This window comes from Nicrophorus vespilloides, unplaced genomic scaffold (assembly GCF_001412225.1).
Source record: "Nicrophorus vespilloides isolate i.1.1-1 unplaced genomic scaffold, Nicve_v1.0, whole genome shotgun sequence".
In the NCBI taxonomy this organism is placed as follows: domain Eukaryota; kingdom Metazoa; phylum Arthropoda; class Insecta; order Coleoptera; family Silphidae; genus Nicrophorus; species Nicrophorus vespilloides.
Genome location: NW_017095694.1, coordinates 34,383 through 52,209, shown reverse-complemented (window position 1 = coordinate 52,209; position 17,827 = coordinate 34,383). Strand labels below are relative to the sequence as shown.

Genomic DNA, 17,827 nt, shown 5'->3' with positions numbered 1-17,827 from the left:
TTTTTCGTTATTTTTTTAAAATTTGTGTATGTTTAACTGTTTCAATAAATATTTTTATATTACTGTTAGTTTTATTTGATAATAACTATAAAAAGTATTGTTATTCAATGATAAATTAGACGTAAGCCTAGATTATAATTCTATCGAGATGTATTATCGATAATATCTTAACAACTGAAGCTTTTCAAGTGTACAAGTTTATAATGTAAATGCTTGGCTTCATCATGATTAACTTACAAGAAAGTTTCAAAGAGGGAACGATTTTCAATCGACGGTGATTTAATGTAAGGATACGTTTGATGTTTGAATAAAACTATTAACTTATATGAAAGTTCAAAGCAGGAAAGCAAAACGATACTCAATTAGCATTAATCTCTACGATTTAGGTTATTATGTAGCTGTATACTAGGAAGAAGATGATGTTTGCGATGAGGAGAAGGCAAGGGAATCGTGCAAAAACTACTGAGTTAGGTGCAATTATGGGACTGGCTTCCATTAAATTACGTATAAGTTGTTTTCTCAGACCACTTAAATGGTACTAAGGAACGGGTGATTTGTAGAATTTTAATGCACCGGAAAGGTAAAACAGAAGACCTAGATCCTTGAAAAAGATGATGCCGGAAAAACAGCGTTCTAATTTCGAAACACACTTTGCTTCTATGCCACGTGTATATATATATAGAGAGAGTGTCCGTGTGTGTGTGTATATATATATATATGTGTATATGCGAGGGTGGTAAAAGCATTAAAGCGTTCCACTGCTAAAAGCCCGGGTATCCTCTTTCCAAAAACCGCCCGGAACAGATAACAAACAGCTATAACTAGAACGCATAAATTTTGGTGGAACAAAACGTCGATAGATTCAGGCCGAAATCAACATAAACATGAAAATTAAACTAAATCCTCGACGTCGCAGTGTTTCCGCATTCCGCAAACTTCGCGGGAACCGCGACTGATAACCGCACGATAAATAATATTTACCATCTTAAGGGCCATCCCTCAGCTGCCTCTTGCAGCGATAAGATTACGTCATTCTTTTTCTTATTAATTGCTCAACACCGGGACAACAGTTGTGTACGGTTGTTGAGGATTCACAAAGTGGAGGAAGGAAGTTCAAGATTGTAATTGGATGGGTTAGAAAAGAAATTAAAAATAAACCCTTGAATTTATATTAAATGGATTTCTATTTCGATGATTTGTAAATTTTATACGCTCATGGTTATAAATTGCCGTCGGAACTCTGAGTATATTCAGAATCAAATACACAATTGCATTTTCGTTCTAATATTTGTACGTAACTTCGGACTTACTTAAATACTTTTAATTGAATGGAATGGATCAGAAATATCAAATGCATAGAAATTGTTGGAAATTGAAAGCTTATTAAAGTCTAATCGATACATTTTTTTGAACTTGTCCCAATGAAATATCCGCAAGTAAAGACATTCATATTGGATAACGAAAATGGAAATACAGGAATTTCAACATTTGTGTTTCACAGAAAGCTCGTGTTATTATTAAGTTCTGCAAAATATTTCATTCATCGTCGCTCCGCTCAGCATGTAATAAACGTTATTAGAAATGTCAATCACATATATTCAATTGTTATGTACTGGAAGCTATTCATTCATGTGCATTATGTAAAAGATGCGTGCAGCAACGACCCTTTTCCCCATTTTCAATTGATATATTATTCATATTCATATTCCATCTGTGCTGTTCTCCTTTTCTTTTGTGCATCAATTCACCTTGCATTATACGCGGATTGATGAACTTCTTCCAATTCACATGAAAGCCTATATTACATAAGCAATAACTTTACACCATCGTTTTGTTTGTAGATTTATACATGCAATGGGGATTCGACAAATTTTCTTTTATTAGGACATATAAATGCATGATAAATATATTCGAATATAACCGTCGTTTAATTCTGAAAGTATATTGAACAAAATATTATATGGAAGTTTTATGGTTGAATTATAGAAATATTTTCTACCTATATAATTTTCCAAATATTGCTTAACTTGTCTTTGATCAGAAACATTATGTAACCAATATTATGTAATCAATCTAATTAGCATTGGGGAATTGGCATAATTGTAAAGTTACAGAAAAATTGTATTAATATTAAATATTTGAAATTAACCAAATGTAATCATCTGAACCTAATGGCCAATGCTACTCACGGATGGAAGAGTGGACGGTTGAGAGGTTGAGGGAGATAATTAAAGGGGATGAAGGATCATCAGGATCTCCATCCATTTGCATTACTCCGCGAAACGAAGGGCCAAACTTGTTAAGGGTTGCTGTGGGTTGAAAACGGTGATTCACTCTTCAAGCCACCCGACTGTAGGGACTTTGGTACAAAAAAGGGCCTTTAATTGAATATCGTTTACCTGTAGTCAATTTTACGCATTGACATTGAATAAAAGAAGAAAATATCAAGGACATAAGGAGAAAAAGTAGGATAATCTGCTTTCGAAGATTAAATGATTTTATACTTAAAACTTTTACTAATAGTAATTTAGATTTTTGTTCGGGAACTAAAAAATGATTTTCGATTTTTGCAATGACCATCAATACGATTTGTCGAACTATATAATTCCATGTTCAATGGTATCAAGGTAATGCCCATATTCACTCCCTTTTTAATCAGAGATAAAATAATCAAAAATCACCCCTCTTATCAAAACGCGTGCTAGGGTTTTGTTTTGATGCTTTTAACCCTTTACAAAATGCAGCATTATTTTTAAGTTAAATCTGTGCTTTGTTTGTAAGATTAATGGATATTTTAAATTACATATTGAATCATCAAATCCCTATATTAAGCATGAAGGATTAAAAATGCAAGTCTGAGCTTGTTTTATGAAAGGTACAAATCACTGCATTACAGGCAAACAATTCTGTACTATTTATGTATTCGCGCTGTAGTCTGTGTGTGTTTTTTTCATCCTGATGCCTAAACTATTTACGACCATTCCAACCGATATTTCAGGAGGGAGAGTTCGAATGAACTCCGAATGAAACTTTAATTTACTGTCCGTACGTATATTTATTTTGTTTAGCCCTAAGGGCGGCAGGGCTTCGCCACACTGGGAATCAACAAGCAGCCGGCAATTTGTTTCGGCCGTGTCAAATATACTAAGGGCACATTATACTTACAAATTGCGAAACGTCAGTTCCTGCAAACTGCCAACCCTTTCGAAAAGCACAAAAAACCTTGCTCCAATTAGAGCAAATTATCAGAGACGGAAACTATCCTAAGTGTATTGTTCATATACATGATGAAATTTAAACACAATCACTGTTTGTTTAAGTTTAGGATTATTTTGAATATATTTCAAGCATTTCTCATAAATTTTCAAAAAAAACATGATTTGCTTCAAGAAATTGTATTCTAATTAAATTATTGACTACTACATTTTTCCAAATTAGTTATAGCATTTCAGTACAGTGAAAAAAAACTTGATTGTCGGTTACGAACAATTCATATAACGATCCAGCTATGGACAGATTAGGTACGTTAACCGAACTGCAGTATATTTTGTTTATCTATGTTAAGTTTGAAGGGTTAAACTTCTTATCTTTGATCTTCAACCCTTATTCTGAAACTATACTTATATTTGTGTTTGTAGCCTTGAGGTATATTTCTTTGACGTTTCCCAATTTGAAGTTTCTCATATCTGAATGTTTGATATTTCTATGTAAACATATTTATTAGGACAGAAAAACATTTGGTCAATTTTTAATGATTTCATTTATAATACAAATGAAAATAATTAATTAATGAAGTGAAAACAAAGAAAAATGTTTAAAATGAGTAATAAATAAATTATAAGTTGATAAAATTTACTTATTTATTTTATTATTTTATAAAAAATGTTGTATTTCTTACACAATGGAACATTATAGTACCATTTATGGAAACAGGCTGAACTCACTGATCAATACTTATGAATTACTTCCCTATATTTCTTTATTACATAACTTTCTATTATTATCAAAGTTTAGAAAACTAACCAATAAATATAATATTTTATTGATCTATTTTTTTTTTCAAAGTAATCTAAACAATATTTTTTAGTGAAGACAATGAAAATCATGTATTTACTTATATTATTGTATAATTTAGTAAATTATTTAACTAATTTAATTTGCACTAATTTATTTCTTGGAACAAATAATTTAACTCGAAGATAATCAGAATAAAAATATCACCAAAAGTTTTGTTTTTGTATATAATGTATCACATCTGAATGTAAATCTTGTGGTAAATTCATTTCAATATATCGAGTTTATCTTTGCACGTCCCAAATGTGAACATAAAAGAAATTTATTAACTTCGGACTTAGTTCTGAATCCACTTCGACAATCCATGCTGCTGGTATTTACGCCTCTCGTAAACCGTCTGTTCCCTTTTAATGCTTCACCAAGTTCATCTCATCCTCAATAGAAACTCATATTATTACCAAATAAATATACATAACAAGAAACGAAATACATTACATAATATATGTATTCACAATACATCAAGTATAACTCGTTTAATATTGAATAATTAGGTAAACGTGTTATATGAGTATTTTCCTATTATATTGCGCGTTGTACCAGAATCGTGTTATAATAATTAATATGTATTCGTTTCTAATTAGCAAAATCTTTCTGTCGATGTATTCAAATTATTTATTTTGAGTTTTATTAGTAAATTTAATTTTGTTGTGTAAGATTTACGAACTTGTGTATATAATAACTAATGTGATTGTATCTAGACTAAATCAAAATTTTCTATGATATAAGAAGAACTCGCTTAGGAAGAGTTAGTAATTGTTATGAGGAAACTGTCTTCAAGTTATTTGTTTTTAAAGTTATATTGAAAGGATATGGCACAACAGAGCAAAAGCAAGTAATAAATATCTGTCAGCATTCTAAGGATGATGAACAATGCTTTTTCGTACGTTGTCAGCAGAAAAATAAATTGCAATCTTCTATTGAATAATTGATGATTCCCGATTGCTGAGTTCCACATCAATAGTGGCATTAACTAGGTATAGAATTGTATAAGATTAACATTGTCTTTGTAACTTTTATTAATGATTTTTTTCATACTCTTTCTTCTTACTACATTGATTTATATTATTATAAAATAATTTATTTTACAACAGAAAACTATGTATGCATAGTTTGTTAAGTTTATTCAAATTTTATTTATAATATTAGTTGTATAAGAAAGAAGATTTCATAAAATCTAGATGGAATTTGTAGAAAGAATACATACAAAGAGATGGGTTGGAGAATAAATTTTACATTCAAATATTGCAGGAAAGAATAATAAAAATGAATAGACACCTGCATACAGAAAAAGGGAAATGGTATAAGGAAAAAAAAGAGAACGGCAATAAAATAAAATGGAGATGGAAAACTGTGTATGAAATCGTGTGAAAAATGGCATGTTTTGTTGCGCTTCGTGAGGGTGAAGGCGGCGCGGCGGCTGCAATCGATTGCCACCCCAGGACAGTAGTTTTGGAGCAAGGACCAGCGACAGGATAATTCGCAGATTTAATAAGAGCTGCCCCCAGGATTCAGGGGTAACTATTTATGCGACGCTAGGGGAATAATTATTTGAACAGGTCACCGCTCCTTGGGTACGCAACAGCCCGTTGTTTCGACCCAGATTTACCATTTTCATGGGTTCTGAATAAATAGATTTCACGTAACCGGTCTATAAACGGAAAACATAAATTGGAAGGAATCAAGGGAAAAAAACATAAGGTCTGGATCCTTTTTACGTGGAGAAAGTCTTTCATGTTCGAATTGCCACTTAATGGTGAACACGACTTTGTTGCTCTGCAAATACAGAGTCGAAGTCAAAAGGGCGCAATCACTTTGACCCGGCTGCGTCTGAGCATTCCGACGGAATGTTTTCTTTTGCTCTGAGAAATTATTAATTGCATGTTTATCCTGCAGATAAATCCTCCCACAGAGGATGCAAAAGCGAGTGAGGTCTTAATGAAGGATCTTCGGATTCACTTTTTACATCTGCTGTCTCATTCTTAATCCCTTAACACTGTATCATCCCTATAATCACCGTTCCCTTTATTACAGCATTGTTAACGCTTTGGTTTCTAACACTTCGCATGTATATGTAAATATATACATGATGAATATAAATATTACAACATTATTTTTTTCAGAACTTTTTTTTTCTTGAAAATTCTAAAGCTAGGAATATATTTGATGATGCGGTGAGATTAAATGGATGCAGGCAGGATTGCATAACGAGGCGAACGCGCCTGCAAAAGGCCGCAGGGCCGATTTTAACCTTCATCTTTAAAAGTCTAATTGGAGTACGCATTTTCGTCGCTACGTGCAGCGGACTTACGTAACGCATTGCGCGCTTTTTAAAATCATGTGAAACTAGTTTCATCAATGCAAGATTATAAAATAAAATACACAAAAATTGGGCGCAGAATTAATATAATCAGATAACACCGCCTTGCATAACATTTGATGTTTTCCAGATATAAAGAAATATCTTAGTTTTCTTAAATTTATTTATATAATTGTAAGACAAAAATATGATTTACGATTTGTGGGTAATTTTACAAATATAATTAAAAACTAAGGTTTAATTAATATCTTGATCTTTGACATTGTTTATTTAAGAAAATATGAACACTTATATTTCAAAAGTTATGAGTTTCCAATTTGTATAGTTTAAAAAATAATTGTAATCAGAATTGTATTATTATGTGATTCTATTGTAATCACTTAAAAAAGTATACTTTTATATTGACATTTTACCCACAAACGGAAACTTACATTTAGAACGGCAATAGTCTTTAAAGGGTGTATAATAATTGGGGCGAATGTAACAAAAACAAGTTGGAATTACAGCATTAAAAGTCGAATTTACGCGGCAACAAATCGGGGATAAACCGGAAACCGCGTTCCGCCGCTAGGGCAGGTGCTGGATGGAGTACACAAAGGGCGTAATAAAATGAATCTTTAAGACTCCATAAAATCGCGAGCGCTTAGTTTATGGACGCGAATTCGGCGTAAATTTTATCGGCCATCGATGCGGTATAGTATGGATATAAGTTTACCTTGAACAGCCTAAGGATGTTGGCAACCATGATGGAAACGACGCTAAACGAGGCACCGATGACTGCAGTGACAGGTTTATGCGGGACATACATGGGGGGTCCTCCTGAGGCGCACTTGTATTCGGACATATCCTGGAAAGGAAAGAAGAAAACAAATGGAACAAGATTAGTATAATAGAGAGAATATAGTGATAGCTTTACTGGAGCAACAAAACGTCCATACAATCAGTGAGCTTTGAAAGTTACTTTTGTGTATATTGGGTACATACATTTATCGAGCAACACATACAGGACGAAGAGATAGGTTATAACTAAACTGGAAGGATTAATGCTATTCCATGAAATATCTAGATAAAGTATAAAATGTTTATAAGTAAAAAATAATATGAAATATTTCATGAAATAACATATACTTTATGTTGGATGCGGATTACAATAATTTAACCACACCACCAATTCGATTACGTAACTGCGATTTGGAAGAAGAAAAACAAGAATATAGGACGATGAAGATCCTTTTTAATGGTAATACTGCAAAGCTACATTTAATGTCCTCATTTTCTTTTGCTCGCTTTACCGAACAAAACCAAAAAAAAATTGAATATACATAACTATAAGGGAAACCGAGGCATTTACCCAAAGGACTTTTTAATCCTTTCGCAGGCAAATGAGCCTACAAATACAAATGAATTATTATCAAATCGGCGCACGCGGAGGCTATAACCATTACATGTAGCAGGACTATGCATTATGTTTCACAAGGACAATTTTCCAGTTGAGATTGAGATTTTCAGGAGGCTTTCATGCAAAGTAGAAGGAGAAGATGTAATTCGGCTGCCAGTAGTAGTCTGACGGGAGTTTCGGTGCGGTTCAAGTTTGTATGCATCGCCTGCCTGAAACTGAAAGCCGCTTTGAAAGACACTTATTCTGGGCAAGTCGCAGCGTGGTGCTTCTTTGCTTATCCAGTATGGATTTTCTAATAATTTCAGTTTGAGATGAGTTTAGCTTAATTATCTAACGTAGTCTACCGGTTATAAATTATTAAAGAAAATACACAATTTATAACTTATTAAACTGTCACATTCAGCCTATTTGAAACGTAAATATAATTATTACATAATTATAATAATTAGTAACATGCTTTTAAAAAAAATGTTTATACTTTTTATATTACTTTTATCGGTCTAATTTTGTTATTTATTCAGTTTTATTTTATATTAAGGACTCAAAATTATTAGGTTTTCTTCAACTTTGGCTGAAAAATGTTGGTCAATAATAATTTTTAAATAAATAATTAATAATATAATCCAGTTTCCGGTTTATTTTATAATAAGGATTATAATTAATTAAATTGAAACATAAACTGAAACTCAGATGATCTTTAATTGTTTGAGTGGTGTAAGATGCTTCAGGAAATAGGACTAATTTAGAACTAGCATTATTGACACTTATCAAAACGTGTGATTCGAGCGTTTAATACCGGTGAGCATTCTCCAAAATAATAGGCAGGGACTCGGAAGTGCTTGAAACGGCGTTAATTGTTGAATAGATGTCCCAACTAGTTGTTGAACTGTTATAAGTGGAAGTTAAGGTCAATGTCCCACTTTACCTAACGATATTTCTTTCAATATTGAATTCCTGGCAGGTAGAATGACTGGTTTTAAAGTGATACAGTGACCGACAATTCAGATTAGGGCTTTCCTCCAAGGAGCTTTGGTAGCCAATATAACTGTCTCATGCATGGGACAACCCCTAGGGTCTTCGAACAATCACTTTCATGTTAAACCTGTCACAGAATATCAATCGAGGGTACAGAATAAACAGAAAAATAAAACGGTGAAACAAAGAGAATAAAATGAAAGTAAAACAAGATTTTCTCTTTTCCACAGCTCAAGATATTTACACAGAATTTGCATTGAGTCAATATTTAATTCGCTCTATTATGTAGCGTTAATTTCAAGAGCTGCGAACGACGATAAGCGAAACGATTCTAAACTTTTTTCATAATTTAAATGTCTGTACCCGTTATGTCAACATTGATCCCGTTTATGTAAACAGCGGAAGAGAAAGAAAACACCACCGAGTGGAATGGAAGCAGTGTGTAATTAATGGACAGGTTCATTGTATGTTTTAAAGCCGCTTTCGTGAGGATTATCGTATAACCCCCTTGTTTTGCATTACAATCAAACGTAATCTGCTGAAACACATCATTAAAATATATTAATAATAGTTCAGTATGAAATTAGTTAGTTGAGGATTATTGATGCTACGAAATACATGTTATTTTCATAGGAAATTATGTGTTTTGTTGAAATTAGTTATTTTATTGGAATATTATATAATTAATCCAAATCAGCTTATATATATTGATGTTAAAATAAGTATAAAAACATTTGTCAGAATATTTCAACTCATCAAATTTTTAATGAAAATGAAACTATTATTTTAAAAAAAGCAATATTTGAATTAGATTTTTATCTAAATTCAATTTGGATTTATGTGCCTTCAAAAATCAGTTAAAAATTCCAAATATCCAAGTTTTAAAGAATGTAGAACTGTTGAAGTTTCTTTAGAAAATATATGATTTTTGTAGTAAAATTGAAAATATAGGTTGAAGGTAATTTTATGTCTTCGAAAATGAGTGGAAATTTAAATTGAAATATGAAAACTTTCAAAATATAAATGTTTGAAATAAAATGAAAGTATTGAAGATTCTTAAAAAAAAATATATTTTTGTGGTAAAATTAAAAATTCAAGTAAAATTTAGTTAAAGATAGAAATCGGTTGTATTAAAACTTTCAAAATATGAACGTTTCAAGAATATAAGACTAGATTTATATGAAAATTTAATATTTTTGTGGTATAAAGTTTGTGCTTTCAAAAATCATTAGATAATTATATTGATGTATTAAAACTTTCAAAATATTCATGTTTTAATAAATGTGAAACTATTGACAATTCTTAAGAAAATAATAATAATAGATTTTGGTTATATAATCAAACATTCTAGTAAACTTTAGTTGAAGATAGTTTGTGCCTTCAAAAATCGGTAGAAAGCTAAATTGTTGTATTAAAACTTTCAAAATTTAAACGTTTTAAGAATATAAGACTAGATTTATATGAAAATTTAATATTTTTGTGGTATAAAGTTTGTACTTTCAAAAATCATTAGATAATTATATTGATGTATTAAAACTTTCAAAATATTCATGTTTTAATAAATGTGAAATTATTGAAGATTCTTAAGAAAATAATAATAATAGATTTTGGTTATAAAATCAAAAATTCTAGTAAACTTTAGTTGAAGATAATGTGTGCTTTCGAAAATCAATGCAAAATTAAATCGAGATATTCATAAATGTGAAACTATGGTATATTCGTAAGAAAATATAAGATTTTGGTTGTAAAATAAAAAAATTGCCGTCGAAAATCAGTTGAAAAGTATTAAAACTTTTAAAATATAAACTTTTTAAAGAACTATTATTGAAAAAAATAAATAAAATGTATGTGGTAAAATTAAAAATTTAAGTAGGATTTAGTTGCGCTGTCTGAAAATCTACGGAACAGAATCCGCAAGTAAGGATTTGCTGCGGCGTTGAAAATCCCAAGATATCACGGTTTTTGGGGATTGCTTGAAATTGCGAGGGCTGCTATAATCCGCGGATCGCATTTAAGTGCATAATTAATAATTTACAGTGTGGCTCTGTTGAAAATGCTTTCATCTCAGATGCACCCTCATAGACATTAGCGCTCTTGTCTCTTGTAGAAAATAAAAGATTGAGAATCGGGAGGAGAAAAACAGTATGAGGAATGGTTGGAATCCGGTTCGCATTATGGATGTAAATTATTAACGCCGCTCTCGCGCTACCAAAGTGAATTAATATCGTGGACGTGGCATAATTAATTTATGGACTTCATTAATTTCATAAACTTGCGTTTACATTATTCACGCCTCATCAGTTTGACAATGTCAAGTTTAACACTTGCAACTATCTACTAAAAACAACAATCAAATCATCATTTCAATATTCCCAACGATTTAACCATTCGTTACGTGACGTTTTTGAGATGACAGTGGATATAATACCAATCATAACTTTTAATACTGATAGAGTCATACTTAGTAGAGTCTATCAGATACCACGTGAATAGTCGTTTTACAATATTTACTTTATCATTTTAGAAAAAAGGCATGTTTTAGAGGACAAACAATCAGAAACAAACTTTTTATTTACATTTTATAAAATAAACATCTAATCAATTATATATTTATATAAATTAATTATTAATGTTATATTTAACGGAGTTTTTGAGGCGCCAAGCGAGTACCGATGTTACAAAATGGGGCGCTAGTAACGGAGAGTTAAATATATATAAATGTGTTCTTTTGTTTTATTTTTCATTGTCTTAACCACCTCAAAACTTAATTAATACAAGTATAGTGTATTTAAGAACTATAGGGTCGAAAGACCTAGGTCGTTAGCCCTTTGGCCAGCCTATTAATATATATTTTTTATTATTGTATGTTATAATTTATTTATGTATAAATTGTACTTTTTTTTCTTCTTCTTATGTATTGATGTTTGGCCAATAAATTATTATTATTAAGAACTATAATATTATTATTAGAAATTGTATTTTTTTAATTATAACTAAATAATAAAATGATTGATTGAAAAGTATTAATTATTAAATGTCATTTTTAATTAGATGATATTTCATTCGGGTAAACATATTTCCATTTATTAATTAAATATATACAAATGATTTATCACCAAAATGTGTTGAATATTAAGTAAATAAATTGGAACCATATTGAAATGTGGAAACAGAAATAATATTTTATATGTATGTATAAAATAGTATATAAAAAATTTCCTTATTCCAATATTTTATTCACTTGTAATTATTTTTTATATTAATAAGGTAAGTAATTTGTAATTAGTTAAAATTTGAAATTTTGTTATTTTTTGCAAATTAAACAAAAATTAAGTACAAAAAAATTGGAAAATATTAAAGATCTAACGACCATAGTAGATCTTTCCTCGTAGTATTTTTTATATAAACATTTTTATAAGTTGAATGTTTTTGGCCAAGACAGAAAAAAAGAAAATAAAAACAGAAAAAACTAAATAAAAGCATAGAGCGGAACAATTTCCCATCGGAAATCTTCCTATAAACAATTATAAATGTACCTAACAAGAAATAATTCGATGACAATAACAACCCAAATAAAAATTGATTTTGACGACACTATGAAACTTTAAACAATAAAACTAACTTTTATTTTCTAAAGGGGAGGTCGAGAGTGTTGTGTCTCTTTAGTCTGTGGGGGGGTGTCACTATTGATAACGCGAGACCGTTGGTGTGGTTTTCCAGTCTGTTTTGGTAACGGGCACTGAATATGGGGATTTCACTCTTAACAGTGTTCATGTGTACAAATAAATAAATATTAATAATTATATAAAAAATATATGTAAATGTATTTTAAATGAAAATAATTAAAAGCAGCCGATTTGTAATTATAATTTATATTTGTATATTATAAAATAAATATATATATATGAAATAAAATCAAATGAAATTGACTTCGCTTAAAGCAAATCAGTTTATAATTATTATTCGTTATTGGCGGACACCAATCAACTGCGAATTGTAAAATGCATTCCAACTGATTAATGTTGATGTAAATAAATACCCAAACGGTAGGGAATTATTATTTTATAGCCAAATTTTATAGAAAGTGCGTCGACAAATCCGATAAATATTTGATTAATAAATAATCATTTCAATTAAATCATAAAATATAAATTCAATTTTTTTATATTGTTTACAGGAAAATCGGCTGTCTTTTGACAGTTTTCTTCAAATATATTATGCTAACTTGACATACATTTTTTCACTTTGGCATCAATTAAAACTAGAGATATAAAATGAATACACATTTGGTGGATACGCCAGGCTTTTATTCCGTTTTTCATATACAGGTATAATTAAAATGTCTTATTATCCGTGTATTGCTTGAATTGGTCTTTTTAATACCATAGATTCTAAAAGTTAAGCAAGATGGATGACCCATATTATACTTTGGGTATTTCCTAAATGATAACTATGGTAGCATCGTTTGGGGGATTTGACATGTTGTTCTTCCATAGTTTAGTAAGATGGGTGATCCATTTCTTAATATTAAGGCAATAAATTAGAATGATTCCAGTAAATAATATATATTTTTATTGTCAGGGAATGTACATTATAGCATACTTTGGGTATAGGCACAATTTGCAAATAGAAAACTATGGTAGCATAGCTTGGAGATTTGATATGTTTTTGTTCCATAGCTTTTAAAAGTTAAACAAGATGGATGACCCATTGGTTAATATTGAGACACTAAAGTAGAATAGTTTGTATAAAGAAAGAGTATACGCATTGTCATATAACCTGATGGTTAATAGTAAAAAAATATCTCCTAACAAAACTTTAATTTGATTTTTGTCCACACATGCAGAAAAGTTTGCAAATTTGTATGTACGCAAGGTATCCATGATGAGCACATAATCAATACATATTTTTATTACGCAATTCGCCATCTCCCCTACTCAGCGAGACGGTGATAGTTGCCTGGGTAACATCTTTTTCATCCAATTTTAACAACCAATCATCGTGTTTCTACGGTATGAATAAACTTTCACGTAATCTGCGTACCAATAAATTCTGTTAACCGAGAGAGATGTATGCTGCAGGCGGGCTGTCCTGCATTCGCGCCGCCCCCAACTAACAGGGGAACAAAGGAGGTGGCAGGACATGCAGCCGCCCACGTGACATTTATATAATCAGACATCCGGTACGTGCATTTCCCCCTTTCACGCTCGTGTTTATACAATTTTATCGATGTAGTAGTATTTATGTCCTGTGTCCTGCTCGAGGCTATCCGAAGAACTAAAAGATACAACCTCCTCCAATGAAGACATTGGTAAGTCAACTTTATGAACTTATTTTATTAAATAACTATTAATCAATAATATATCACTTCAAAATATTTCATCCCTACAAGGATCACGAGGTGCTTCAATATTATATATTACATATTGACAGGATTAGTTTTTCTAGGAAATATTCAAATAGTTCAATTAGTTTCTTATTTCTTATTATTATCACCCATCCAAAAATTGTCAAAAACGCATTTTGTTTAATTATAAATGTAAAAAATATTATTATTACATTCTTATTTTTTCTTTTCTTTTGTTCTTAAAACTTATTTCTTATCTTCTTAAAATCTGAATACTTGTACAAATTAATAAAGTTTTTATTTTAATATAATTCATATTTGTTTGTGTGCCAACAAATGATTATATAAATTTCTTATATGAAAAACATGTCCAAAAAATATATGAAAAAGATCTTCTTAGATAATTAATTATTTAATTAATAAAATCCATTAAAACGTACTGAATTGATTACAGAATACTTATTTTTCATAAATTATTAAAAAGCGTATAAAAAATTTAATACAATTTTATTTTTAATTATCCTTCGAAATTTAATCATAAGAAACTTATAAATATTTAATGGAATACTCAGAAACACATTAATAATTTAAATCAATAAAAAGTTATTAAATATTAATTTTCATATGTAAATCAATAGCATTTCTTATACAGTTTCAACTTTTTGTGTGATATATCCATCACAATTTTTATGTAATCATCCAAATTTCTATTGTTATTATTAATAGACTTAAATATATTAAAAAAAATTACAATAATGAAAAAATAAATAATAAATAAATTTGTATTTTGTTAAGTTATCGATAAAATTTGTTGAAAGGTATCTCAGGATTGCAAAAAGACATACTTTGTTTGTGAAATTGAAAAATTTACTGAGTTGCTGAACTTTTCGATCTGAGTGGTCTATACCTCAATAGCAATTTCTGAAGTCGGATGGCCATAGATCCTTGGATAACTTTCTTCAAGTGTTTTCGTGAGCCCCCCAATAATTGTCAGCGCTCAGGAACATATGCACAAAGTTACGCAATCGGGCGGGACACGCGCGACGACTGGAATAAGAAGTGTCCTCCGGGATTTATTCTTCTTGCCGGGCAACATTCTGTGAAATTTAGCCAATAAACCCACCCTCCGCATCTTTTCGGAACTTCTGCACAACCCCAAAAATAGCGGGGATTTCATCCTCCCCAATAAAACGAAAACGAAGAAATAACCGCATACAAAGTATACATAACCAATAACTGATCATTAGTTGTTCACTGCTCTTAGTGATGAATTCAATTGCTTTGTCTTAATGCATTAATTTGGATGATCTTCTTAAATCAGTTGAAGGTTTTAGTTCTTATAGTATATAAATATTTTTATATGTGTACAATAAATTATGTTTATTTATTTATTTTTACTTTAAACATTAAATAATCATTACTTAATAATTGACTAAAGTATTATTAAAATAATCCTCGATATGCGGTGATATTTTATAAAACAATATGGATTTAAAGCCGTTAAATCTGCATTGAAAAGTTAATAAGTACAGTTATTTAACTGTATTATTTAAATGCATATTTTGTAGTAATTCTATGTAATAACATAATATTATGGAAGGATTTAAAATAATGTTTTGTTTGTGTTTATATTTTATGAAATATCAAGTATATGAATGTTTTAAAGCCGATTTGAAAGGATAGGAGCTACACTTGAATAATAAATGAAAATTTCCATATTTTATTGCAAGGTAATGTTATTATTATTATTTGTAAGTACCAATAAATAACGAATGATTTTTTTTCTATTAATAAGCTTTATTTGCCCAAACTAGAACCAATAAAAACGTTATAAATAAACTTATTGTTATTAATGTAATTAAATCTGTAAAAATATTTTCTAATTAATATTTAAAATATTTATTTTACAGTATTGAATAATACATTACTGTTTTCATATTTAATTGATCTGTACAATTAATTTAAAATTAGAAACTTTGATTTAATTTTTTTTTTGATTATATAAAAATTTGTGATATACTTTTTAAATATTATTGTAAAAAAATGTTAGCAGGCTAAAATTATTATTTTTTCTTAAATATCTCGTCATAATATACAAAAATTAACAAAAAACAAATCATATTGAACATATTTAATTTTGTCTATATTTTTTTTGTAAAATTGCTTGAAATTAACTGTAATAAAATAACTTGTATTCAACGGATATAAAATAAATGATCTCTGAAGTAGGCGGCACAACATAAAGGATTACCATATTCCCATGTGTATCCACCATAAAGCAATTCTGTTTTCAAATAGGATTGATGTTCGGAACGGCCGCATGAGAATCCCATATTGATAGCCCATTGAGGATTTCACACATAGAGCATATAAAGTATATAAAGCTATACTTCAAAATATTTCAACATAATAATGAAAATACAATTAATTTTCTTTAATTATTTACAAATTTTTATTAGTCCTAATTTGGGTCAAAGGTATCAACTATATTTTTATATAAGTATTACATAATTGGGAATAAAGTCTATTGAAAATTTGAAAGTTTACTGAGTTTCTAAGTAGAATTAATAAATTATCTTTAGGTAATTTAGTTTTAGAATCGTTGTTGAATAAGGATATTAAAGGATTACTCACCGTCGTTCTTCTGCCCTGTAAATTATAAAGAATTAAAAACGAAAGAAAAATGACATATACTATTATTAACTACATCTAAAAGCTATTCTTTGTTTAAATCATTCCGTTATAGTATTTTAGGTAAATCAAATTATCTTTATATGGGTCAGGTAAAAAGAAAAAAATATCTTGTGTTGCTCAGTCTCGAACTTTTTTTTTTCCCTGGACACGAGACAAATGTTTATGGTATTCCCGGGAATTCTCGGCACTAGAGAAATTTAAAAAATTATGGCTGATTTTCAACTATCAGATAGTTTCCGAATTAAATAATTTGTTTATCAGTATGTTGTCAAAGTCTATCTAATAGTGCATATCTCTTCCAAGATCATTAACGATTTTATTAACTTTTGTCATGAGATACTTTATAATTGCGCCAGCTTTCAAATTTTAAGTTTACACATTTTATGAAATTTTCAATTTTTATAATTTCTCGGAGACTATATATTTTTCCAAAATTCCCGGGAAAGGGGACATTTTCATTTCGCGTAGATTAAAAGTGTTGATTGTAATCGGATGGTTTTGTTGGTGGCGGCTAAGAGTGCGATGATTGATGGTCGGCCAGTGGAGAAATGGGTAGGAATGGAGGCGGCTGGAAAGGATTAGCGCTGGAAAGTAATCATCTCGAGTGGGCAAAACTAGTGTGTGTGGGGTGGACCTGATTTATAAGCAAGCCGAACTGCCTTCTACCGGCGGCGGAAGGCATCCACGAAATCGGCACCAAAGACAAATGGTTATTTGAACAAGCCTTACAAGATGTAATCGAAATTTCTTGCAAACATCCGAAGTGTTCGGTAGAGATTGACGAACGAAGAATGAGTATTATAGAATGAGAGAAAAAAATATACAACAAAACCTTTTCATTTCTGTAGACCACCTGTTTTATATACCATATTATTATATTTATATAATCAATCATTTTGTTTTTATAAAATAGTTAAAATATTTAAAGCATGCAACAATTTTTAAATATATATTTATTTTACATAAAAATTATATAAAATTATGTATTGGAATCATAGTTTGTATCTAGTTCCAAAATGAA

At 29.8% G+C, this 17,827-nt stretch overlaps 1 protein-coding gene across 3 annotated transcripts in view; it reads right to left on the bottom strand.

Moving 5' to 3' along the window:
• Nucleotides 1–17,827, bottom strand: part of LOC108560036 (metabotropic glutamate receptor 7) — an 87,908-nt gene that overhangs the window by 63,232 nt on the left and 6,849 nt on the right. For 2 of the 3 annotated variants that reach the window (XM_017917472.1, XM_017917480.1), the window contains exons 1-2: nt 16,747–16,758; nt 7,107–7,238 (exon numbers count right to left, since the gene is read on the bottom strand). In XM_017917472.1, the coding sequence (XP_017772961.1) occupies nt 7,107–7,235 (129 nt within the window). In that variant the 5' untranslated portion in view covers nt 7,236–7,238; nt 16,747–16,758. Of the gene's footprint in view, nt 1–7,106; nt 7,239–16,746; nt 16,759–17,827 lie in introns of those variants that run through there. The other variant, XM_017917466.1, reaches the window with a different exon arrangement.